The sequence below is a fragment of the Montipora foliosa genome, chromosome 8, assembly GCF_036669935.1.
Source record: "Montipora foliosa isolate CH-2021 chromosome 8, ASM3666993v2, whole genome shotgun sequence".
NCBI lineage: Eukaryota > Metazoa > Cnidaria > Anthozoa > Scleractinia > Acroporidae > Montipora > Montipora foliosa.
The window spans coordinates 13106892-13131891 of NC_090876.1; the positions used below are offsets into that span (position 1 = coordinate 13106892).

General features: G+C 37.9%; 1 protein-coding gene and 1 long non-coding RNA gene across 4 annotated transcripts in view; one reads left to right on the top strand and one right to left on the bottom strand.

Annotated features, from left to right (window-relative positions):
- Window positions 1-12185, bottom strand: part of LOC137967747 (serine/threonine-protein phosphatase 6 regulatory ankyrin repeat subunit C-like) — a 193769-nt gene extending 181584 nt beyond the window's left edge. For all 3 annotated transcript variants that reach the window (XM_068814305.1, XM_068814304.1, XM_068814306.1), the window contains exons 1-3: window positions 11166-12185; window positions 9350-9451; window positions 4892-4987 (exon numbers count right to left, since the gene is read on the bottom strand). In XM_068814305.1, the coding sequence (XP_068670406.1) occupies window positions 4892-4987; window positions 9350-9451; window positions 11166-11826 (859 nt within the window). In that variant the 5' untranslated portion in view covers window positions 11827-12185. The remainder of the gene's footprint in view (window positions 1-4891; window positions 4988-9349; window positions 9452-11165) is intronic.
- A 1821-nt stretch (window positions 12186-14006) lies between these two features.
- The window catches only part of LOC137967648 (uncharacterized), a 14024-nt gene continuing 3030 nt past the window's right edge, over window positions 14007-25000 (top strand). Inside the window, exons 1-2 of the long non-coding RNA XR_011116549.1 lie at window positions 14007-14092; window positions 22654-22703. This is a non-coding gene — a long non-coding RNA (uncharacterized lncRNA). The remainder of the gene's footprint in view (window positions 14093-22653; window positions 22704-25000) is intronic.

Genomic DNA, 25000 nt, shown 5'->3' on the forward strand with positions numbered 1-25000 from the left:
TCTATATAGGTCCAATATTCTTCAGTTGGATTGCAATGGGCACATCACTCCTCAGTTCTGGCCATCCTACCATGACTGTTGACTTACAGCGATTTTCATAATTCTGCGGAATTTATCTTTAAGCGCCAACGGCCAAACTGCATTTTGGCTTCCATCATTTAAACATCCAACGCCAACCACAGATGACGAAATCAATTGATGCATGACATAGCCCACCAGTTATCAGCATCTTTGGTTCCCACGGTACTAGTACATTTGAACTCCATGTTGATGGAAAGCGATGGAATCTGTACGAATCTTTTTTCTGAAGAAATTCTAAAAACTTATCATAATGGTGTTCGAACTGTGAACTAAACAAAAACTCCAATTCACTCTCTGGAGGCGGAGTCAATCTTCCTGGCTATGTTCGGAAATTTGACTGATGGAAGCTAGAACACAGCCGTAGCCATGAGAACCTTTCACTGGGACATCGAGAGGGCACAAAGGTTCAAGGACCCTACTGCTAAGGAAAAGACTTAAAAACCCTCATCTTGTTCTCCTTGATTGGGCGAATAGGTTCTATACACGTGGTTAGCTATGTACATTTGTGGACCAGGTTTGTACTTAAAATTCAAGTTGAAACGCTTTAGTCGAAGCAGCATTCGTTGCAGTCTTATTGAAGTGGTTTGTGATCGGTTTCCACTATGGCTTTCTCTGTGTGAAATGTACTGGCTGAATCTCTGACAGGAAAATGCTATTACACGACAATTTTTCTCAATTTGCGCATACCTGCGTTCAGTGGGAGTTACTGATTTCAATGCGAAGGCTGATTGTACAGGGGTAGACGTCCTTTCCCATCAGAGACGAACAAAAGTCGTGAAGTTTCGAAGTCATCTGTCGACTCCTCAAAGTGATTAATTTCGTCTTATCTGGATTTAGCAATAACCAATTTCTAACACCACTTGCGCACATTGAGAAGGTCCTCATTCATCTCTTCAATAATCTGCCTAGCGTCTTGTGAGTGAAAGGAAACAAACAGTTTTGTATCGTCTACATAACATTCAGTAGAGCAATTCCATGGGACATCTCGCAGGTCGTTCGTATATATGCTAAATAATAATGGGCCAGCATGCTACCCTGAGGGACGCCGTATTAAATTAGTAGTGGATTAGAAATGGTGGAATGAATTCGTACAACCTGGTATCTATTTGAAAGGTAGCTATTAAACCACTGTAGCACATTAGGCGAGGCGCCGACATCTCGTAGTTTACATAACAGTATTCAATGGTCTACGCTATCAAAAGCTTTGCTCATATCTAGGAGCACGCAGGCATTTAAGTTCTTGTTATCGATATTTCCTTAAGAACTGCATCAGTCATGTGAAGCAATGACGTTTCGGTAGAGTGCCACTTGCTGCTGCCGTTTTGTTTTGTCGTTAGCCTTTCCTTAGCTGTCAGATAGTTGATAAACTGGTTACAGACAACTCTCTCGAGCAAACCCATGGAATTACGTGTAACAAGATCTTTGTCACTAACGGTTTTAAGAATCTTGAACCGGTTATCTCTCTCTGGAAGGAGCATGGTGAACTCTATTTTTTCAAAACAAAGGTGGTGGGCTATACATGTATTTTGAACTGCAGATTTTAGGTCACTAAACCATAGTGAAAAATCAGGAAAAGTTAATAAAAGATTACACGCAATAAGAACTTCTATTAACACGGTGATGATCACCGAAAGATATAGCAACAGATTAATAATTAATGTCAATCCAAGACTGATACTTTCTTAGAGCTACATTAGAGCTGCACATAACATGAATCTCCTGGAAGACAAAACGCAGCTCACTTGACAAGTATACAGCGCTGTGTTACTGCACTACCACACGTACGCACTGCGTGCCTATCTTTTAGATCAGTGCTCAGGCCTAACAAGAGCTCCTACAGTAATACACCTGTAACTTGATCACGCACTCCTCTATCATAAGACTGAAGACTTGCGGAGGTTAAGCCATTAAAGAGCACCTAATCCCCACGATTTATTTTGCTGTAAACAAATATACACATCTTTCAGACTAATTTTGGTACAAGTCCAACAATAATCCACCTTCTGACTTGACAACAAAATGATGTGAAATGAAACATAAATCAAAGATCTGGAACTCTTTTTTTTTTTCCTTTTTTCGTTTTTGGAATTTTCATTTAGTATACAGTAAATAGAAGTATAATAATAATAATTATTATTTTTAATATTACACTTTATCACTTCTTGACTATATTTTCAAAAACCACTTTTTGTTAGCCTTACAATGTACCTCTACCATCATCATTTATTCTTGCTTCACAAGAGGGTTGAACACTTGCCTCTTGTTCTCCTTAAAATTAACATACAGTTTGTAACAAAAGGAAACATATTTCAAATATATATTTAGCAATTCATTTTAACAAGGTGGCTCACCATACTTTTGTACTAATAGTACATGTAAAAGAAATATATTAATAAGTCTTGGATGTGAAAGAACCCACAAAATTGTAGATAACTAACAAAGCCCACTCTGCCATGTTCAGTACTTGGATGGATGCCTTAAATTACATGTACCCGACTAACAAAAAGTGTTGCTAGCACAGGAAAAGCCAAGATTTCTCACGAATTAGAAAGATTTCTCAAATGTTCAAAAAAAGAAAATGCTTATCTCAGTGACTTCTGGGAGTGAGACTTAACAGATTTTACTCTGTCTAACGACAGACATAACCCGCAGGAAATGGACATGGATTGGGCATGTATTAAGAAAGGACTCTGGCGATGTTGCTAAAGAAAGTTTGTTCTGGACACCAGAGGAGAAAAGACAACAGGGAAGGCCAAGAATAAGGCGAGGGCGAAGGTCAGCGGAGAAAGAACTCAAGTCCATGCACCTGACCTGGAGTGAACTTCGAAAGGTGGCACAAGACTGCTCCCGCTAGAGAGAGACTGTAGAGGCCTTATGCGTCCCATGGTGCAAAAAGTACTGATGATGAACGAAAGACCACTTTACTCGTCAATTTGTGGCATCCTAGGGCACCTCAGGGGACAGTGGGTTAAGCCAGTAAGTGAGTGCAATTTGTGGTTTTGAAAAAGTCGTTTAGGAATGCTAGAATTTGCTCTCAATAAGTGTTGTAAAGAAGTTGTGGGATTACATGTTCACAACATGAATAATAATTAGATTCATATTACATTTACACTGCTCTGCTCTTAATGACTGAGGGGCTCATAACTCTAACCTATTTGAGTACTGTTATGTGACTAATAATAATAATAATAATAATAATAATAATAATAATAATAATAATAATAATAATAATAATAAGAATAATAATAATAAGAATGGTCCTTTTATTTCTGTTAAGATGAACTACACCCTGTAATCTATTTACAAAGGCAGACTTTATTTGAAATGCTAATGTATCCAGTTAGAGAATCAAGCCCATTTTTTGCAGAGATTGTATAAACAGTCCTGTTTTGAAGGGATTTATGAAACGAAGCAGGTGATTTATTGGCAAATAATTTAGAGTCTTGCTTATTTAAAGGTCCTTAATGAAAACAGGATAACCATAAGAGAGACATTTAACACATCTTATATGTGACAAGATCAGATTCAGACATGCCATAAATAGTTGGAGAAGGCAAAAGACATGAATGAGATCAGCTACATCAATTGTGTAGAAGGCATAATGAAAATCAACGTTTAACAAAATATCACTAAAAATACATGTAGCTGGATATAATTTTACAACTTACTGTAATTCGCACTCTCTATAATGATATATTTATTTCCTCAGATATTGTCACAGTATTCCTTTTTGAATTTGCTCTGTCTGCATGTTCTTTTGTTTATGAAGAATTAATTACAAAATTATTGCAGGTAGGGAAACAAATATCACCACGTGGCAGCCATTTTTAGGAGCTCAGACAAATCACTAATGTTATATTACTGTGTGTGTGGGGGAACACTTTTTCCCCTTAAGGCCCAGGTAAGACCCCATTAATGAGCAAAATTGTCTGGCATTTGACAGGGTAAAATCAACTGGTGTTAATTATAGACAGAGTAAAATCAGCAAGTGGCCATTGGGAGTTACAGGGTCAACAAGGACTCTCAAATCACTGTGACATTGACCTTGTAGTCATTTCTGGCTGGTTTGCAAAGAAACGGCCACTTATTTGCATACAGTTGGATTCAATTCAAAGTTTTCAATTCACATAACATGCACCTATGTCATGAAAGAATCATTTTCCTGGATTTCCTTATTTGTCCAACATTTCCGCATTTTTCACAAAACTCTTCTGAATCTTCTATGCCCATAAAAGCCTCAGATTCTTGGATAAATTTGGTCTTCTCTCAAAACAGCATTTGTAAGAGTTGTCACCGCTCATGCTCTTGGCCGATTTCAAAATAATGAATAGGGTTTTTTAAAACAAAGGTGGTGGGCTATACATGTATTTTGAACTGGAGATTTTAGATCACTAAAACATAGTGAGAAAACAGGAAAACTTAATAAAAGATTACATGCAATGTGAACTTCTATTAACAAGGTGACGCTATCACTCAGATCACCGAAAGATGTAGCAATAAATGAATAATTAATGTCAATCCAAGACTCATACTTTCTTTGGAAGGTTAAGCCTGGCTTTTCCTAGCCATTAACCCATTGACCCTTGGGGAGGGAGACTTGCTAGATTATACTCTGTCTAATGCCAGACGATTTTACTACCTACATGTAGTGGGGGGCAGCTCAGGAGTCAATGGGTTAAACTTAAAATTCACTCTGGAGTCTAAAAGAGATTGTCATTGATCAGTGTAGAATAAGACTTCCCACCACAGGTATTTCACATTAATTCTCACTCTGGTTAACAGATAATGGAATAGCATTAAATGGATTTACCTGAAGCACCAACTGCTTCTCCACCAGGCGGATTAGTTGAATTTTCAGGGGTTTGACTGATAGGAGGTTGTACTGCATCACTAGGCCCAGGCTGCCCTGTTGAGAAATGAGCAATTAATCAAATTCAAAAGCCTGTTTCAAAAATTGGCACCTTGTAATCATTTTCACATTCCCGTTAAACTTGATGTGACAAAATCGCAATCACACCTGCCAAGCAAATCAATCTAAAAAATGTGACTGTAAGTTGTAGAAAAAAGGAGAAGAACAACAACAAAAACTTACAACACTTCATTATTTGCCAAACTGCAATTATTGCAGCAAGTGCACATGTCTTTTATACTGAAAGATGTACGTGTCTCTGTTTCATTACGTTAGATCCGAAATAGTCTACACCGTTGTACGTTTGAAGAGGAAATAGAATGCCAGCTAGTAATTGCTCAGAATGAAAAACGTTATCTATCAAAACTCTTTCTGAACAAGGAGTCCCGAAATCCCAAGATGTGTTTGAAATCCCGAGATGTGTTGTGCCAATCCCGCACTGATATTGAAATTGTCTCTTAAAAAAACGGCCAAGGGGGCACTTCTTTCCCCCTTCAAAATCTAGGGGAAAACTCAGAAGGAAGCACACAAGAAGAGATACGGTTTAGTGCAAAAATTACAAGCTGAAACACGGATCGTGGGGGGAATTTTATCGTGCGTTTTAAGTTCATTTTAAAGTCACTTTTCAGTCACTCTATTGATGTTCAACCAAGCGTGATGCATGCATCTGCAAATTAAAATGTCACGGCAAAAACATATTAATTCGTACAATAGATAGCTTTTTCGCCTCAAATCGAAGTCAGATTGATCAGAAAAAAAAATACAGAAGAAGAACAGTGTACTAATGAGGAAGAAACAGATGGGACTCAAACGAAACCACGATCTTTCCAGAAAACGTAGTTGCGAGATCACAAGTTGTTGGGCTATGAAAAGGAGGCGATGTTCTGCTATTTTTGTCGGAAATCTAAGAAAACAAACCCCTTGGAAACGGAAAGAGGGTGTACAAATTTTAGAACCACAACTCTCCTAAGACACAATGACTGTAAAGAACACGTGGATGCTGTTAATTAGGAAACTATGGGGGATACACTCAGCAACACCAACACAGCGTCATGTTTTCAGAGAACAATGGTCAATCGCAAGCCACTGACACCATTTTCTTAACTTTCTTGTTTGTATTAATTTTTTAATAACAAGTAACAGGTGATAAAATATGTTGTTGTTGTCGTGCCTGTTTCTTTGTTTGAACGTAAGAAAACGGAAAAAATTGACTGTCCCCCTAAAAATGAAAACGTCCCCCACAATTTTAACCAAGGGGACAAACTGTCCCCCAGTGATCAAATCTTAGCTCAAACCCTGGCGGTGTGCAGTTTGCAGTGGGCAAGCATTTTCTTTTTTGGTGTGTACAATGACATTTTGTTTGCAGTGTGGGGATTTATTTTGGTTGCAACGTGCCGCATTTATTACTGGGTTGCCATAGGCAATCCAGTCATAATGTGTGTTGAATTTCACCGTTTTATGTTTCTTCTTTTTTTCCGTGTTGAGAAAATGGAAAAGTTGTGCAATAGGTCTTTCCTGTCACTCCCCTGCTAAGTATTGTCTTTATGCGTAGAGTCTTCTGGGCGTATGTTTGGTCGGTTTCAGGGGATAGTAGAAATGGGTAGATTTTATCCGGTGGATACAATAGAATATTTAATTAACCTGCAATGGCGTCGAAAATCATTGTAACGCGAATGGCGTTTTAGTGTATCTTTCAGAATATACCCTTATGGAGCTAAAGAATGAAAAGTCAATTGTATAAACAAGACAGGCGGTGAAAGATAAATATCTGGAAGCTTAAAAGCGACGAGTAATGGACTTCGACAACAATTTGATCTCCGTATCGACTGAGTGCGCTTTGTTTCTAAATTGATATTTTATTAATTGTGAGGTTATGTACAAAACTGACACCAAATGGCAAATTCTGTATGAGCTTAAAAAACTTTGAGGGAATCAAACGCCTTGAATGCATCTGGACGTGTTTACTGAAGTCGCATTGTCGTCAGTTGTCTGGCTATTTACATTTATTTTGTACTCAACTCTGCAGAGTCTTCACGTAAAACATAATTGGAGGTGTGACAATGAAGATTTATTTGAAAGAAAGCTTGTTCTAGTTAGTCAAGAAATTATTTTGAAAGAAAGCTTGTAGTCCATGTTTTGCTTCATTATTTAAGGAAAAGAGTCTTCAAAAAAGGGTTTGATCCTGAATTTATTTCGCTGCATATAATTGATATGATGTTAATTAGGTTTTTCTGTTTTCACGCACGCACTGAAATTCACCTTTATCACTTGGCGGCCATTTTGGAGTCCGTGGGGAATAAAGGCTTTGTCTTTGCATTGTCTTTGCCCGTCCAGCCTCACACTGAATGAGAGGTTCGACAGGCAAAATCTTTAGTTTGGACATTGAGTGATATGGGCCAATAGGAAGGGTTTTTGCCTCTAATAGCAAATAAGCAGTTTGTTTCAATAAAATCTTTCGCTGGAAAAGCTTTCTGTGACATTTTCGGCCTTTAACGATGAAATGATGTATGAAGTGGTTAGGGTTAGTTGGGTACATAAGCTTTGTTGATTCATCGCATTGTGCATTGTCCAGATCAACAAATTTGCATACGTGGGTTGAAATTGACACCCTGTGAGAAGTTTTCATAAAAATGACAGGAAGTCGTGTTCTTTCTGGCAAACGATTAATAGGTAGCTATAGTTTTTAATGTCAGAAAAAGCTCTGTTTTGTCACTATGACGTAAAACGAGGTGTTTTTTTTATGAAGCCAAGTTCCTGGTTAATCCAGTTTATTGCTACCACTTCTACGATTTTTCAACAATATATGCTACGACTTCTACGATTTTTCAACATTATTATTATATCGCTTTAGTCTAACCCAAAAACATTCAGATAGTATATTTATTAACCTTTTCCTTCGCTTTCATGTTTGTCAGCATTATGATTTGTGATAGTTTGCAAGCATGTTTTTGCATCTCATAGATGTTCAGGTTTCCTGACCCGAATGATGGAAATTCCTTGGCTAAAAAGTATGTTGTTTTACTCTGAAAACGTCGAACGATTAACATTCCTCTCTGTAGTTCATTGTAAACAAGGACATAGATAGAGGGTGATCACGGGCACCTTTGTGGTTGCCTAGCATGTGATCAATTTCTTCCTTTTGACAGAACATTGACCTTTAATTCCTCTTGATTCAAGGAAGTCAGGGAATGCTGAAATTTTAGTGTTTTTACAATCTATTGCCATTAATCTTTCCCTGAGAACTGGAAATTCAGAGTTTTATATACATAGTATGTTATTTTTTTCTTGATCTGTCTTTTGGCTACCCTGGCTGCCAGAGGAATTTTTTTCAAGGGGGGCAACAATACTCCTCGACTCCAAATCAACGGTAGTCTGTTGGCCGGAGCATTCTCTCCAACCTTGAAAAAAAAATTCCTCTGGCACCCAAGGTATCTTTAACTTTGCCTTTAACGTTAACTCCCGGCTTATACGTTACTTTTTGGTGCAAATGTTGAGGGCCCCCGGACGGATTTTTTGCGCGTTGCAAAGGAATTGAAATGTTACTTCCGGTGACTGACGCCATCACATCGTGAGCAGACCGGAAAACCCACTCACAACCAAAAATCAGGGCACGAACTGTCGTTTGCATCCAAGGTTTTGCCGTTTGTATCCAAGGTTTTTCCTCACCCTTTCTCGCGCTCATTCTCAGATCAACTGTGCATGCGTATACGAACTGACTTCCAGTTTGAGAAAAAGCTAAATTTCCAGCGGTTTTTAAATTGCATTTTTTTTTCATATGGCACGCTTCACCCCCCAAATACAGAATATAGCTAAGATTTTTTCAGTATTGTTTATCTCTTTAAAAGGAACATTTTTCAAAATAAAAAGAAAGCCATGCTTGGCTGGACGCAAAAACGAATACAAATTATCAAACCACTGATTAAATACCCAAATTGTGTAGCGTGTAGACAAATCTAGAGTTTTCTTTTATTGGTCACGTGACCATGGGCATGGCATGATGATGTCATATTTAGGGTCACTGGTTTGCAAAAGTTGGAAACTGACCAAAATAATACCGAATTCTCTCAAATTACTTAACCATTACATCCTTAGAAATGCACCCCAAAAAACAGGTCAGTGGGCCCTTAACCCATTGATCCTTGGGAGTAAGACTTACTAGATTATACTCTGTCTAATTCCAGACGATTTTACTACTCAATGGGGGGAAGCTCAGGAGTCAATGGGTTAAACTTAAAATTCACTTTTGAGTCTAAAAGAGATTGTCATTGATCAGTGTAGAATAAGACTTCCCACCACAGGTATTTCACGTTAATTCTCACTCTGGTTAACAGACAATGGGATAGCATTAAATGGATTTACCTGAAGCATCAACTGCTTCTCCACCAGGCGGATTAGTTGAATTTTCAGGGGTTTGACTGATAGGAGGTTGTACTGCATCACTACATGTAGGCCCAGGCTGCTCTGTTGAGAAATGAGCAATTAATCAGATTCAAAAAGCCTGTTTGAAAAATAGGCACCTTATAATCATTTTCACATTCCCGTTAAACTTGATGTGACAAAATCGCAATCACACATGCCAAGCAAATCAATCTAAAAAATGTGACTGTAAGTTGTAGAAAAAAGGAGAAGAACAACAAAAACTAACAACACTTCATTATTTGCCAAACTGCAATTACTGCAACAAGTGCACATGCCTTATACACTGAAAGATGTACATGTATGTGTCTCTGTTCAGGCCAGAAAGACTTCAAACTGTCCCTCCTACACTTCACAGTAAGTGCGTCGGCTGTTTACTATCCCAGAAAGTTTTATGACTACTGAAATACTGTAGTAAAGGAGACTGTAAATATCAATCCCAATAAATGATTTAATTTTTGCGGTAGTGCACCACAAAGTAGTGTGGCCACAAAACCATTTTGGAGCGGAAGGAGTGCTACAAAAACAAAGCTGGGGGTGGAAGGCCGTGAATTCGAGCGCGCATTTAGACGTTTGCACAGTACAATACACAGTAAATTCTGGATTTTCGGAGATTTTAGAATTGAAACCTGTTCAGGAATTTCATCTAGCATGAGGATGTGTTTCTGGTACTGCCAACTGGATGCGCAACTTGTGCCGAAAGTTTGTTTGTATTTGCATGATATCGTGGATTCATTATCCAAAAGCTGCAATTGTAGTCGTTATTTGTTCCTTGAATGCTTTGATTGATTGAATGTCTTGATTGACTTTCATAGCTGAAAGACAATCCGAAAACCGAGAACAATAGAAATATCGTGTTTCGAGTAAAAAGCTAGTCACGCATGAGAAAACTGCAACCACCAACGTTAATTAGTTTGTGGTTTCATGTCGCTTTTGATTGGTTGCTGCACGATAGGAAATGTCAAAATCAAAACGTTCTATTCCCAAAGGACTTGAATTGGTACAACATTGACATCACTGTAGATAACCGGTTTGGGAAGATATCTTATTTTGAAATTGCGTGGAAGTGAGACTCTTAACCGCCGTGACCAGAGGTTCTCATTTTTCGCCTCTCCGTTTCAACCGCTCATCGCGAAAGAAAATTCAAACCTCTGGCATCCAGGGTGTACGTGACATGCACACTGACCTGTGACCTGTGTTTTGGACCCACCGAAAAATCAAACCCAGCTACATTGCAGAGATGCCAACCTATGGAGATCTAAAATCTGGAGATTTTTTCCATGCGGTCTCCCCACACCTCCCCCCTCGATCAACCTACCCACTCCCCCTTCCCTTTTCTCCTTCCCCCCCTGAACGCACCCACCCATCCCCCAGCAGCTCCTTCAGAATACAAGAATATTCTGCCGCCATTGCGAATTTGCGGGAAAACAGGGTACTTATGTCAGGGATTTTTATTGGTTAATCTGAGATCCAATCAAACAATCGGTTATATGGCTATGAGAGCTAAAGGAAATCATTTTGTTTAGTTCTATTAGCGTGTGTTTGAAACTCAGAGATGAAGAAATGCATTAAGAAACAATGAAACGAGTTTGAAAAATCGATTTTTTTAAACTTTAGGATGCAATTTGAGTCTAGAATGGAGAAACTTCTGTGAAAGGTTCAGAGTCGTTTTTATCCGGGAGATTTAATGACCCGTACGGAGACCGGGAGATTCGTTCCGTATCCGGGAGAGTTGGCACGTATGACATTGTAAACTCACCAAATATTTCACTCGTGACAAAATGCGGACAAAGTTCTCCTTCCCCACTGAGTCCCACTACTCCTACAACACACCATCGGCCACTGTTGTGGGATGAGATATTTTTGTTTTTGCCAATGATTGGAGCTCCAAGCACAGAAGACGGTGACAACTCTAGCTTCTGCCTGTCTTCTTCACTAAACGTCACTAGTTTATGCGTTTTAGTGTCTAATTTCAGTGTAAGTTTCTCAGACCCAACAAAGTAATAAGCCTTCAAGTCTTCTTCTTGTTCTAAAGGTTTAAAAGCAACAATGAACTTCTTCGACGAAAGTGAGGCAAAAATAGGACCCGCTGGAAGAAACGAGAAATGACCAAACGTCTCAACGGTTGAATTCGAATCGACTGGAGCCGTGTATGTTCCAAAGTGTTGACTCGAAAAGCAATTCACTTGAGCTGGTTTGTTTAATAAGTCTCTGGTTACACCAGACCAAGTCACAAAATGCGCCACTTCCTTCTCATCTTTTTTGACGTAGACAGAGCAGGCCATTCCTTTAGTTTGGTAAATACCTTTAATCTCCTCCTTCCTCACGCCATAAATAGCCTCAAACGGATCAACCTTTTTCCTATACACTTCACCTTCACCAAACAGTGACCAAGAGCTCCCATTCCTTCTGTTCGCCATTGTCGAACAAACACCGGGGAAGGGAGGCCGAATGTTCTTCTTCCACTTCTACTGCGAGCAGTGTCTCTTTTGCGCTAGAATCGGCTTAACTGCAGAATATTCTACCCTTAATTAATTTTGGTGTGGATACGCGGATACGCAGAGGAAACATCAAGCTCAGTGGATACGCGGGTACGTGGATACGCAGAATACGCACTCGTTATTTCTCCCTTCTGACGTCGCCAAACAAAAAGAGCGAAGGAGACGTCCTCGGAGACCCAGGGGCAGATCGCGGAGGCAAGGAGAAGTGTAAACAGGCGAAAGAAAATGGCGACGAAAAAAAGCATAGTGGGGCGAGAAGAGCCCTGGGGACACGTGCTTACCAGACCAGTTCCAAACAGTCGGCGTAATTCTGAATTCTGATTGGTTCCAGAAATTCTTTGTGTTTTTCTTTCAGCAAGGGTTCAGCCATCCTCGGAGACCCAGGGGCAGTCAGTCGAGACGAGACGAGAATCGGGGCGTAAAGTTTTCAAGTAAGGCGAGAAGAGCCCCTGGAACATACTTTTAACGGGCGAGTTCCAGAGCGACTTAAATTCTGATTTTCTGACTGGGCGGAAATTTCCGCAATTGTCTTTTTTCCGCCCAATCAGAGAACCTCATAAAGTGAAGTCAGATCGTGATTCCTTTTATTACACATAACATGAGAATTTTATTCCATAAAGCTCATTTGTACAAGTCTATACGCTTTACTTTCACATGTGAAAAAGGCCTATACAGCCAATAAGAATGGCGTACAGCTATTTCACATGTGAAAGTATAACCAATCAACGATATCGTAAAGGCGTTTCCATGCCAATCACTCGTGCATCTCGTGCAAATCGTGCAAATCGTACTTTGTTATTGAATTAAATTAAATTTGCATTTGGTTCTATTGTTAGTGAGTTTTTGTTTCTAATTCGCGTTCAGAAAACTATTTTAATGAAAATTCTCATGTTATGTGTAATAAACAGTTTACGACATAGAAAGTGCTTTGTACGGGGTTTTATTCACTCGTTGTTTGTGTCAAAAACCCTCACTCGCTCGTTCTTCGCTCGTTCGGGTTTTTGACACAGACAACTCGTGCATAAAACCCCGTACGCCGCACTTTCTATGACGTAATAGTAAGTAGTATAGGAGTTGGGGGTACCAGATCATTTTTTGATCTGTTACCAAACCTAACTCTATACTACTTTCCATATAATGGTTTCATATTTTTGATCTCGTATTTTCGGCTACCAATTATTGATCTCGTATTTATGATCTCATATTTTTGAAAATCTATATGTTATTTAAAATGCGTGACTTTCTTAGAAAAATCACAAAGCATGACATTCTCGGAAATAAAGAAAGGGGGTTCCCCCGTGATTTTTAACCAACCACAAGCTTCACATTTTTACTTCACAATTGTGAAATATTTCAGTGAAACTTTTCAAATTTGTGAAATTATTTTCAGAAGTTGCATGCATGAAGTGTTTTTAAATATTTGCATAAGTAAATGAAACGGAAACAATCACCATAGCGTGACATTTTGGTTAACTTTATGAGTAAACTTTGTAAGTAAACTTTAGCAGTAAACTTTATCATTCAGATTGTGCTTGCGGTACTTGTATGTAGACCGGCACTGCTGTGCCGTGACGTCAGCAGCCAACTTTTTAGATTTTATAATGTCCGTATGCATAACTTGTCACACCATTATCGTGAATATACCGCTTGTCATCAAAGCAAGATAATGACACTTTATTAAGCTCATAGCTTCCAAGTTGATGTTTGTTGCTTCGGATTGTTTTCATTGTGTGATGCATTTGTTCGTTATTAAACAAAACGTTTTTGTAATTTTCATGAGTTATGTTCTTTTTGATGATATTCTTCTTTATTCCCTTTGCAGTTTTTCCGCCTTTGTCATTGTCTTTTATGTATGAATACATTTTGGATCTTAATCCAACGAATTCGGTTATTGGCATGCCTGCTGCCTCATCTTTGAATTTACCGATTACTTTTTTATTTGTCCTGTCAAAATATTGTGAATCTTGTGAATAATCACTGTTATCGAATTTGTCTTTATTATTCCAAAAGTCTTGATACACATCATTAGTTTCAATTTCATAAGTTAAGCTGTCTGTGTCTGTATGTGAATAATAATTTTGCTTTGCTGCCGTATTTTTGTTTTATGTAGTTATAATGAAAATCATACATTAACGTCTTCCTTAGATCCAAGGTACACATACCCACATATGCCGGTCTGTTTAAGGTTAGTGTTTCTTTGATCTTATGAACAGCTACTAAATTTTCATTAAAGATCTTGCTGCTAACATATGTTGGTTTAGCAACCATTTTTAATAGTTTGTTTTCATCCGTCACTAATCTGACATCTACTCTTTTTCTAATGTTTTCCATTGTTTTACCAAAGACGCTGTTGTTCATTAGTTTGAAGAAATCTTTCTCGAAAGCATTTTTAGCATTAGTTCTTTTCTCAGTATTAAAGTCAATATATTGCTTCAACCATGCGGACTAATTGAACTCTAGTACTCGATGGACTTTAGTTATTTTCAAACCAAGATCGGTGTACAATTGTAGGTTTCTGTAATGAAGAACGTACTTTTCTTTATTGCTTAATGTAGGCATCAGTTTATGAACTAAACCAGTTGATACATTAAATTTATCGGCTATTTCTTGACAATAATTAGAAAGCATATCTTTGTTGACTTTTATTTTTTCAGGTCCCAGAGGGTAGTCATTATGCAAATCATGTAGTTCTTCTGGATATGCTAGGTCGACTTCTAGTATTAAACCTTTATTGCTATCTTCTGTGTACTTGGCTAAGTCTATCTTATCAATATGGTTTTTAGTCATCCATTTGAAACCGCTAGTTGGTAAATATTGACTCATTGCCCAACCATACAGATTGTTAGCATCTAGATACATGATATATTTTGAGGGCGCCTTTTCATCATATGTTTTCATGTATTTATTATTCGACTTTCCGTATCGGTTGGCTATGTAACTGATACCTCCGCGCATGCCTTTTTCAATGAATTGAAACATATCAATATCAGTCATAAGCTCTAATTTGATATCAGTCATTTTTAGCATAGCATCCCAGGAAAGCCCAGGACTGGTAAAATAATGGCATGGGTGCAGTTTATAGTATTGCAGACAGGTCTTTCGAAAGTTTTCGAATACATCAGCTAACAGAAGTATGTCAGATTTGAGATATAAGTCATGGTACTCACCCATATTTTTCAGATTAAAAGTGTTCCATACATTTTGAGCATGTTTTTATTGATCATCTGTTATATGCTCATCATTTAAGATGCTGTAAAAGTCTTCTTTTGATGGCAGTTTTTCATTGAATTTATCAAAACTGTCCATGAAGTCGTATGGATATACTCCTTTTTGTGACATTAAATCAAGTTTTTCACCTTTGAATTTTTGAGATGTATATTTTAATGATTCTTTTGGTAGGTTGCTAACTAGTTTATCAAGACTTGAGCTCATAAATTGAAAACTATCAATGAAGGTCAGATAATTACCCAACATGAAAGCCATATACTTCTCCATGTTGTTAGGTATGGCATTGATATTCATTTGGCACTTTTCACCTTTTTTATTTGTATATGTGTGTTTTTTAGCTATTTCGCCAATCTCTTGCATTATAAAATGACTGTCATACCCACGCAGATTGTGAAATATTACTGGAATTTTATCAGTTATTCTAAAGTTAAGATTACAGTCTTGATGAGCGGATCCTCTGTACTTACCAGTTATATGACAGTGATCTCTTACTCTTACATCAGTTTTATTGTATTTTTTCTCACATATATGGCATTTATCAGCTTTTTGGAATTTTTCTTCATCATCTTTAGTCATTCTCAATGGTTTATTGAAATATTTTTTCATAACCTTCTTGCAATATTTGACTTCATCCAGCATAGCTTCCATAAATTTGTAAACAGCTTTTTCACCTCTATAAATTTGTACTGGTTTTGTGTATTTATCATCATAACAACACACAACCTTATATCCATAACCACAGTCTGTGTGTCTCTGATAAGCCTCTGTGTATGATTTGTCATCATTGGGTTGGCATCCATGAATTTTTTCAGTAATAGCTTCGAAATCTGAATAGATAACAAATGGCACTGGTAGTTGTTTATGGAAATTATTGAATTTTAATATGTTGTTGTCTTTTGCTGGCATTTTGATAGCTTGTGCCCCATTCACTTGCATACAGTTTTCTTAATGATCAGTTAATACTCTTTCAGAGCTGAAGCATTGAAGACAATACATGCAGAAATGTTTCCTCTCTTTGTGCTTTGTTTGATTGTACATGAATTTGTTGAAATCTTTGATTAATACATAGTGATTGTTTTTGTTTTCTGTAATTAATAATAAATTCATATAGTCTTCATACTTTTCTTTTGAAACATGGATTGGATATGGTTGTTTATCTTCATAACCGAAAACATTGATGTTTATTTCATTCTGCTTTTCTATTTTGTTGTACTGTTTGGTAGTGTCTGGAAATTCAATTCCTGAATAATCCAAATTTTCAATATATTGTTTGTCAAATTTTTTGATTCTCTGTGGGTATTTGTCTTGAGGATTCAAATGTCTGATGTGGCACCACCTGAAGCATTCATTATCGTCATTTTTCATGTTGATCAATCCCTTTGCACTGTTTCTGAGTTCTGTAGGTAGTTTTATGTAAGAAGATCCTTTAATTGGTTCATATTTTACCACATTAATGTAATGGTTGTCAACAGATTGAATATTCCAACCAGATCCCTCTGAAATCCATACTGCAATCTTGTTTATTATGTCTTGTTTTGATAATTTTAAAGCTAGTTCAATTTGTGTATCATTAATTATTGTTTGAGATGGACTGTTGAAATATGCAGTCTTATACACTGTTTCTCCGTCTGACATTTTTGTGAATGTTAATTTGAGAGTTTCAACGAATTTTACTCCTTTCATTGATATTAATGTGTTTTCAATATGGTTAGCAATAGACTTTATTGTGTTATTTAGTTGAACTAATGGGTCTTTGTTGTTTTTGATATTTATCTCAAAAGACTTTGTAAACCCTTTTAGAGCTTTGTCTGTTTGCTCTATTTTAGTTCTTGGTACTGGCACTGTTTTTTTAGTTCTAGGTGCTGGTACTGGTTTTTTGGTTCTTGGTGCTGGCACTGGTTTTTTGGTTCTTGGTGCTGGCACTGGTTTGTATCCATCTCTGAACTCTATTGGTGGAAGAATTATGTTTTTTTCATAATCTTGAACCATTTTATTTACACTCTTACGAGATGTTGGGATTGGTCTAATTGGTTTTACAGTCCTTGGTGTTGGTACTGGTTTCTTCTTTTCTTGCTTTAGCAGCAATTTGATTAGTTCTGATTCATATAGATTACCAAAAATACGAGATCAAAAGTTGGAAGCCATTATATGGAAAGTAGTATAGAGTTGGGTTTGGTAACAGATCAAAAAATGATCTGGTACCCTAACTCCTATACTACTGACGTAAACTACATATACCAAATTGATAAATACTATATCAACGGTCGCCATTTTTTTTCTATTGCTCTCCTTGTCTGGCTCACAAAACAGACATACCATGCGGCGAAAATTTGGGTCGCAAAGGGACCCGCAAGATACAAAATTCGACCAATTCAACCTTAAAGATTTTGTTACGTAAGGGCAATCTGTACATGTGTAAAATCAAAATGCTTGGTCAAAACACCTTCGAAGAGCCGACAAGAAATAAATCAGGAAGAAGATCGATTGCAAGGGAAGGTACTAGTCGTCTTTTAGTGTTCCGTTTCTCAAATTACCGTCGCGAATTAATTTTGGTATTTCTGTTGCACGGGCCAGACATGTCTATAAAGCATTGCCATCGTCTATGGGATAAGAGGTTAAATTAATATTGTTTATTTTATTTTTGAATGGGGACCAAGGAGAAAATTGTTGAAATGAGGTGCATAAAAATCTTGATTTCATAGACTATTTTCATGCAATGAATATGGTCATGTACAGTATCCTTTTTTCTCAATTGCAGACTGCATTATGCGAGTTTTTTGTAGTTATTGTATGCTTCGCAAATCTTTCTGTTCACTGTTATCTTATTAACACGCATTCCGAGTTTTTGAAGTGTTGAAAACCCCTTATTACGATAACAAATTTTCACTTTATTGCAATGTAGAATTTTACTTAAACTCAACAAAAAATTTCAATTGGCTTTGTTCTTTCAAACATCTAGCAACTCTTGTGCAAAAAATCAGATCCTTTGCAGGTATGGTGCAAAGCAGAAATCAACTTTGAAAAGAGTCTCACGAAGGAACTAACCATGGACAATCTGTAAAGATGGTTTCTCTGTCCTTTTAACATTTTGTGATTACAATAACAGTACTCTGAAGTTTGTATCTTACATTAGAGCTGTATTTGTTATTTAATTACTGGTATGAGTAAACCTTGCAACCTTTCCATACAAGTTAAGATGCAACACATTAAAGCCTTAAAATTCCACAAAAAAAAAAAACCAATTAGCTAGCAAAAAAAGAAAAAAAGGACCTTCCTTGTATGACCAAGAAAGAGCTAGGGATCAACCAGGTGTTGCACAGCTGACATTCTACGATTTCGTCCCGTGAACGAAATTCCCCAGCTGTACCAATTGAATCAGGGTCATAAGGTTGCCTTGATTTTAACATCATTGATCGACACAGTTCCTTTAAAGAGAGTTGGAGCTTCTTTTTTTCACTCATTTGACAGTTTTTACCATGTGAAGTCTCTTAGATCTTGAGGAGATGTTAACTTCAACACAAAGTAAATATTTCTTTTTAGTATAAACTAAAACAGTGGATAGCGTTGAACTCGCACGCTGATTGGCTACTCAAACTCCGGATATCTTTTGCTATTCACCTCCGAGGAATTCGCACGGTATTTGGGCCCGAAAATGTTGTAATCTTTGCAGGAAGAAATGAGTTAAAATCATCTTGTTGTGCTATATTAGCTCACTGTTTGAGCATACACTAAAACAATTATTCACCTCGGTGTCGGTGGCTAGTGATGGATATTTACCTTGCGGCTTTGCGGCTCGGTAAATATCCATCACTAGCCACCTCCACTTCAGTGAATAGTTGTTAATTGACCAGTCTTTGGCCTTCCTTCTTTGGTGCGATTAACAAGCGATTTCTGCAGCTTTTTTTATCTTGCAGGCCACACGATTGATTATGTTATGTCAGGAATGAGAACGAGGCTTAATTAAAGGCTAATTTCAAGACTTTTAAAGTCGGATGTTAACTGTCTCAGAATTGCTTTGTATTCATACTGTATGATAACCTGGGAATTAAAAAATAATAATACAACTTTAGTTAATTAGTTACATGCAATGTGTTTTTCACCTGAAAACTTTCAGGAGCCATTATCTTTCTCTCAGTAGAACCGCTTCAAAAAATGGTAAATGTGGATGTATGGTACTAAGTTTGCTATGGAATTAAATGCTTTTATTCCCTTTCATTTTTCTTAAAACTGTTCCTGCAAGTTGCACACGTAGTTGGCTCTTGTGATAAGTTATGCTTCGTTGTGATTGAACTGTTTAGTACTGCCTGGTGAATTATCATCATTACCATTACCAACAAGAAGGTCGCTAGTAGAATTTGCAACTAATCCTATGATTTGCATCATAAGGTATTGTTGGATTCACGTGACAATAATGCCGCTCCAATTTATTTAACTGATATGTTTTTTGTGATGTTAAACCCTGTCCCTCATTAAAAAAAATAATAAACAAAACCTTAACTAGTGCTATCAATTTTGGTAGTTATTATTAAAAATAAATTTTGTTTCAGTTTTAAACACAGAAAAACAATGTACACACTGGCTTTTTGTATCCTTCCATGAATATTCCTTTTCTGGGTAAATCTTTACACATGCTTTATTTCTTGTACTTGGGCACACTGACAAACAGAGGTTTGGCTGTTTGCTTCACTTTTTTTTGTTTTCCAATTAGATTAATCACTGGCAATTCAGGTTCAAAGACACCTGCCACATGATCCCCCAGCGTTCCACCTTCGTGCTTAAGATACAAGTCTTTAACCTTGGTTTTTTCGTTGTACGACAGTAGCTGTTTCTTTGTCGCTTTGACAAGATGTCACGGATGAAACTTCCGCTTCAGGGCTGCTGCAATCGCGCTTTTTTCATGATTTTTTCAAGCATTTTGTACTCGATACTTACGAGCATCACAAATAGCTTGGGGTTTAGCCTTCTATCTCAGGCTACTGTTTGCGGCAGGTACAAAACGCAGGGCACAGGTTACAGGTCATTGTTTTACTATACAGAAAGTATCCTAAACGTTCAAAAAAGCTAACCTTAGGCCTAAAAACTTTTCTTTAGGCCTAATTAGGCCTAAAATTAGCTTTTATGAATGTTTAGGATACTTTCTGTATAGGTTAAATAATGACCCATGCCCTGTGTCCTGTGACCTGCGTTTTGTATCTGCCGCTATTGTTTGGCTACACAAGTTTCAAAAATTCTTACGAAATCGTCAGCTTAACATTTGTTTCATCGCACTTTGCCGCACAGACGGCAACAATTCACAAAAACAGTTTTAGGCTGATCCCTGCAAAACTTTATTTAACAGCGAGGCAATACACAAATTCTTTGCATTTAGATTAAATGCGACAAGATAAATTTCCCGCGCAAAACAACAAGTTGAATTCTGCGCGGCCGATAGCAATGTTTATACCAAAATTAATTCGCGACGGTGATATTCAAGAAGCGGAACACAAAAACACGACTAGTACCTTCCCTTGCAATAGTCTAGTCGGCTCTTCGAGGGTGTTTTGACCAAGCATTTTGATTTTACACATGTAGAGATAATTGCCCCCACGTAACAAAATCTTCTAGGTAGAAATTGGTTGAATTTTGCATATTGTTACACCCTTTGCGACCCAAATTTTCGCCGCATGGTATGTCTGTTTTGTGAGCAAGACAAGGAGAGCGATAGAAAAAAAAATGGCGACCGTTGATGTAGTATTTATCACTTGATATATGGAATCACGATCTGACTTCACTGTATGAGGTTCTCTGATTGGGCGGAAAAAAGACCAGTCGCTCTGGAACTCGTCCGTTAAAGGTATGTTCCCAGGGGCTCTTCTCGCCTTACTTGAAAACTTTACGCCAGTCCCGAATTCTCGTCTCGTCTCGACTGACTGCCCCTGGGTCTCTGAGGATGGGGTTCAGCAAGGGTCGACAGAGCTGCAAAACGACTGCGCATGTGCACGATGTCATGACAACAAGAGCAAATTTCGGCTCCAACGTTGGTGATGTGAGGTTCTACTGTCGTTTTCTTTTCTTTTGGCACCAAACCGCGAGTATCTCCTTCTTCTGCTTTTGCAAATTGTAATTTGACATCTGCAAGGTTTATATCGAAGTTTTTTCGCGAAGATATACCGAGGAATAAGTTAAAACTTGTGTATATCCTGCGTGATCAGCGCAAAAATAGGGAGCTTAAGCACGCGCGTTTTTGAGACGCGGACGGCAACCGGAAGAGACCAATTCGCGTGCCAGGACAGTTGTGTCTCCCAGATTTTTATACTAATCATCTCTAATGGAGAAAAGAAACTTGGCAATAAAATTTGGTTGAGTGAAGACGAGTTAAAAGGGAAACAGCTCACTTCCGATTGCCGTCCGCGTCTCAAAAATGCGCGTGCTTAAGCTCCCTAATAGGCTTTTGTACATCATGCTAGCATTTTTTCGAGCATTTTAGTGAGGCAAGAGCATTGAGCATTATTCGAGCATTTTAGTGGCATTTTCCCGGAAAAAACCCTTTTTTTTTTCGAGAAGCTATGAAAGAAATTATTTTTCTTAGAGAAAATGAAGACTGAAACTCAACTTTCTAGGGATAGTCAACTACTCTCTGTTCTTAGCCTCGTAGATGATTTCGAGGATTGTGCTTTTTTGGCTGTATTTATGAACTTGTATAAAAAACTGGGTTTGTCACCAGGTGAGCACATTTAAAAAATATTTGAAAAAATACAAACTAGGTTACACTGGTGGTTTAAAAGATGATATATTACAATAAAAAATGTTCCCAACGTTTCGGTCACAAACACGGACCTTCTTCAGGGGAAGTGAAAGAAAAAACCACACAAAAGCACAAATATAAGCAAGACGCTGATTAAAAATTCGAGATAAGTGTCATTTTTTCTTGTTTGCAAGGGTCAAGTGCAAATACTCCTTGGGGAGTAACGCCCCGTCATCTCGGTTGAGAGGGTCTCTCGCGCAATTAATCTCCCAAGCTTCCAAAATCTTCCTTTGGTGCCAATTACTATTAGTCCTGAGAATTGTGGCCTCATCCCATGCGATATCGTGATTGGTATTTGTCACGTGGTCTGCAAGTGCTGATTTTTTGCATTGTCTCCGTGCGACAGCCTTTTGGTGCTCGCCTTTTCTTGTTGAATTTTCTTTGTATAAGTTGTTGTTACTTGCAACACTTGTACGTTTTGGTAAGTGTTAACAGTTAACACCATGTTAAAAATGTTGAAATTAATTTTGAAAAACCGTTTCTATAATTAGCATTATCCGAGCATTTTAGTGACTTTTTTCGGGGGGAGACCGAGAATTTTAGTGGCAGAATTGGACCATTAAGGTGGAGCATTTTAGTGGGGAAACAAAAGCATAATGTACAAAAGCCTACTCCCTAATATCGACTCCAAGCGTTCTTCCCGAATCAAATTTCACGAAGTATTGTTTTGCGGTCTATTATACATCGTTTTATGTACTGTCCCTTTCCAAGAAGCTTCCTGTATCTTCCTTCAGTTATCTTTTAGACTGTGGCCCTTTTTGCAGAAAGTCTTGAATAATGAAAGGTGAGTAACGAATTTTATTCGTTTGATTTACATGTAGACAGCGCTCGCGATGCTCTTTTGATTTCGTGAACAACAGTTAGTTGAACTTTGATTTCTTGGTTAGACTGTTTAGTGGTTTCATCGGCTAACTGAGAGTTAAATTGTACACCTAACTGACCGAAAACCATTTTTGAAGAGCCCATATAAACGCCCGTTCAACTCACCTTGTATTTAAAAAAGTATCTTAATATATTTAAAGCTTATTGCATTATAATTGCATTGCAAGGGTCTCCACCGTTTTGTGAGCCCGCGATGAGGACAACCGCACTCACAAAACGGCTGGAAATCGAGCCCAGCTCACTGGAAGACCTGCTCTCAAACTTGTACTTCGTTGCAAGGGCCCCAGTTACATCATCATGCATGACTTATCACAATAAAGTAATGTAAAATGAAAGTTAGGGCCATCTTACCCTTAGGGTGATGTAGCAGCTCTTGTAACATATAATGCGATTGGCTTTTTGCTATCCTAGCCAAAAAAAAAAAGACTAAACAATTGAAACAATGACTTAGACTTAAAAACAATAGAAGCTACTTACAATACCAAACAATAGCAGGTTACGAGAGCTGTTACACTGCTGAACCCTTGCAACACACCCCAAGTACATGTAAAATGAGGGCCATAATTAGGTCTCGATAAATTTATTAAGAAATCAGAGGGATACATTATTGTGTACCTTTGTAGTTGTTTCGCTTCATCCGTGAAGTTCAATTTCTTCGAATACCAAGTACATGAAACTTCTCACACTCCCACACTCTTCATTCAAGTCTGAATGAAGCATATCTATAGTGAGAGAAACTTTGATGAGCTCTCACTTGTCTTACTCTGCGAGACTCTAACACGACAAAATTGATCGGTAAAGAAGCGTCGAGTAAGTTCAACAAAAGTTTACACAATTGCCACTGCTCAAGAAGCACACAAGTTCTTGTATACATCCACGTGGTTGAAAATGCTCACACCCGAAGGCAAAATGCGAGAAAAATATGTTGATAAAGAGCTCTTGATTATCTCAAGCAATAAATTTGCCAAGGGAAGGATGTGGTGTCCATCGCTTTTCTTGGTAAAATGACAACTACTTTACAAATCGTCCCCGCATGGTCTATCGCGTCACAGGAGAAATCACCCTATAAAGCGGAAGAAACTTGAGGGACACCATTTGCACCCTATCCTTCCTGTTCCAATATCCTGTAAATTTTCCGGTTTTACACGAGCTACACTCAACAAGGATGGCACAGTCGGTTAGTGCGCGGCCTTGGTGCAAGAGGTCTTTAGTTCGATTCCCGGATCTCGCATCCTTGTTTCGACTTCTTTCTTTTCCATGGAGCTAAGTAGCTTTAAATACCCGTAAAACGGAGCACTGATGGAGTGGGGGGAGTAAAATGAGCACACCGTCAGCCTCAGGTTTGTCAGTTGAATTACTGTTACTAGTTATCGACGTTAAATATGGATGCTTTATTTTACTTTACTTTTTACCTTGGTGCCTGCAGTACAAAAACTTCTGAGCTTTTTGCTTGACTGGTGTTGGCGGCTGAACTCTGGGGACGAGAAGTTGTTCATTCTCATCCCTAGAGCCGCCTGGCCCACTTAGCCATCAGAAAGACCTGGGTTGTGTTGGTTGTGTATGGCAAGAGCCAATTACAGCAATTTTCAGTATTAAAAATCTTCCCACATTGAAATTTGGTTCATTTTCTCGCCTGAAGTTAGGTCATAAATTACTTATTCCAAAACTGGAAAAAAAATGGGGGGTCCCTGACTTTGTTTCGGAGAAAAAGGCAAGGGAAAAATGCCCTAATTTCGATAGATGGGTCATCATAACGAGATGTAGTCTCATGAACTCATCCGTCGAAAATCATAAAAATAATATGTTAGAGTGAAGATTTCTGTGCACAGAAATATAGCAGTAGGTTTTTTTAGATAATTGCATGCCGCTGGGGATGTCGTAAGCAGTAGAGTTAATCCTCAACGAGCATTGTCGCAAGCCCTACCCGTTGTAACCACTTCCCTAACTCAGGACACGCGGAAAGAAAAGTTTTTAAAAAGATAACTTCTTACATTGTGATTTTTTTCATTTCATCACTTTTTGTAGATTTTAAGAAGAGCAAATGATTCACGTCTTAAAAAGTAGGGGTCACTGATGATCTAAACGAGTAGAATCGATGTGATGTTGCGAAGCTCTTTGAAAATTTAGTTTGTCACGATTTTGCGTGGCCTGTCGGGGAAGGACTGGAACCCAAGACAGGCTCGATCGATGAAAGGTTTT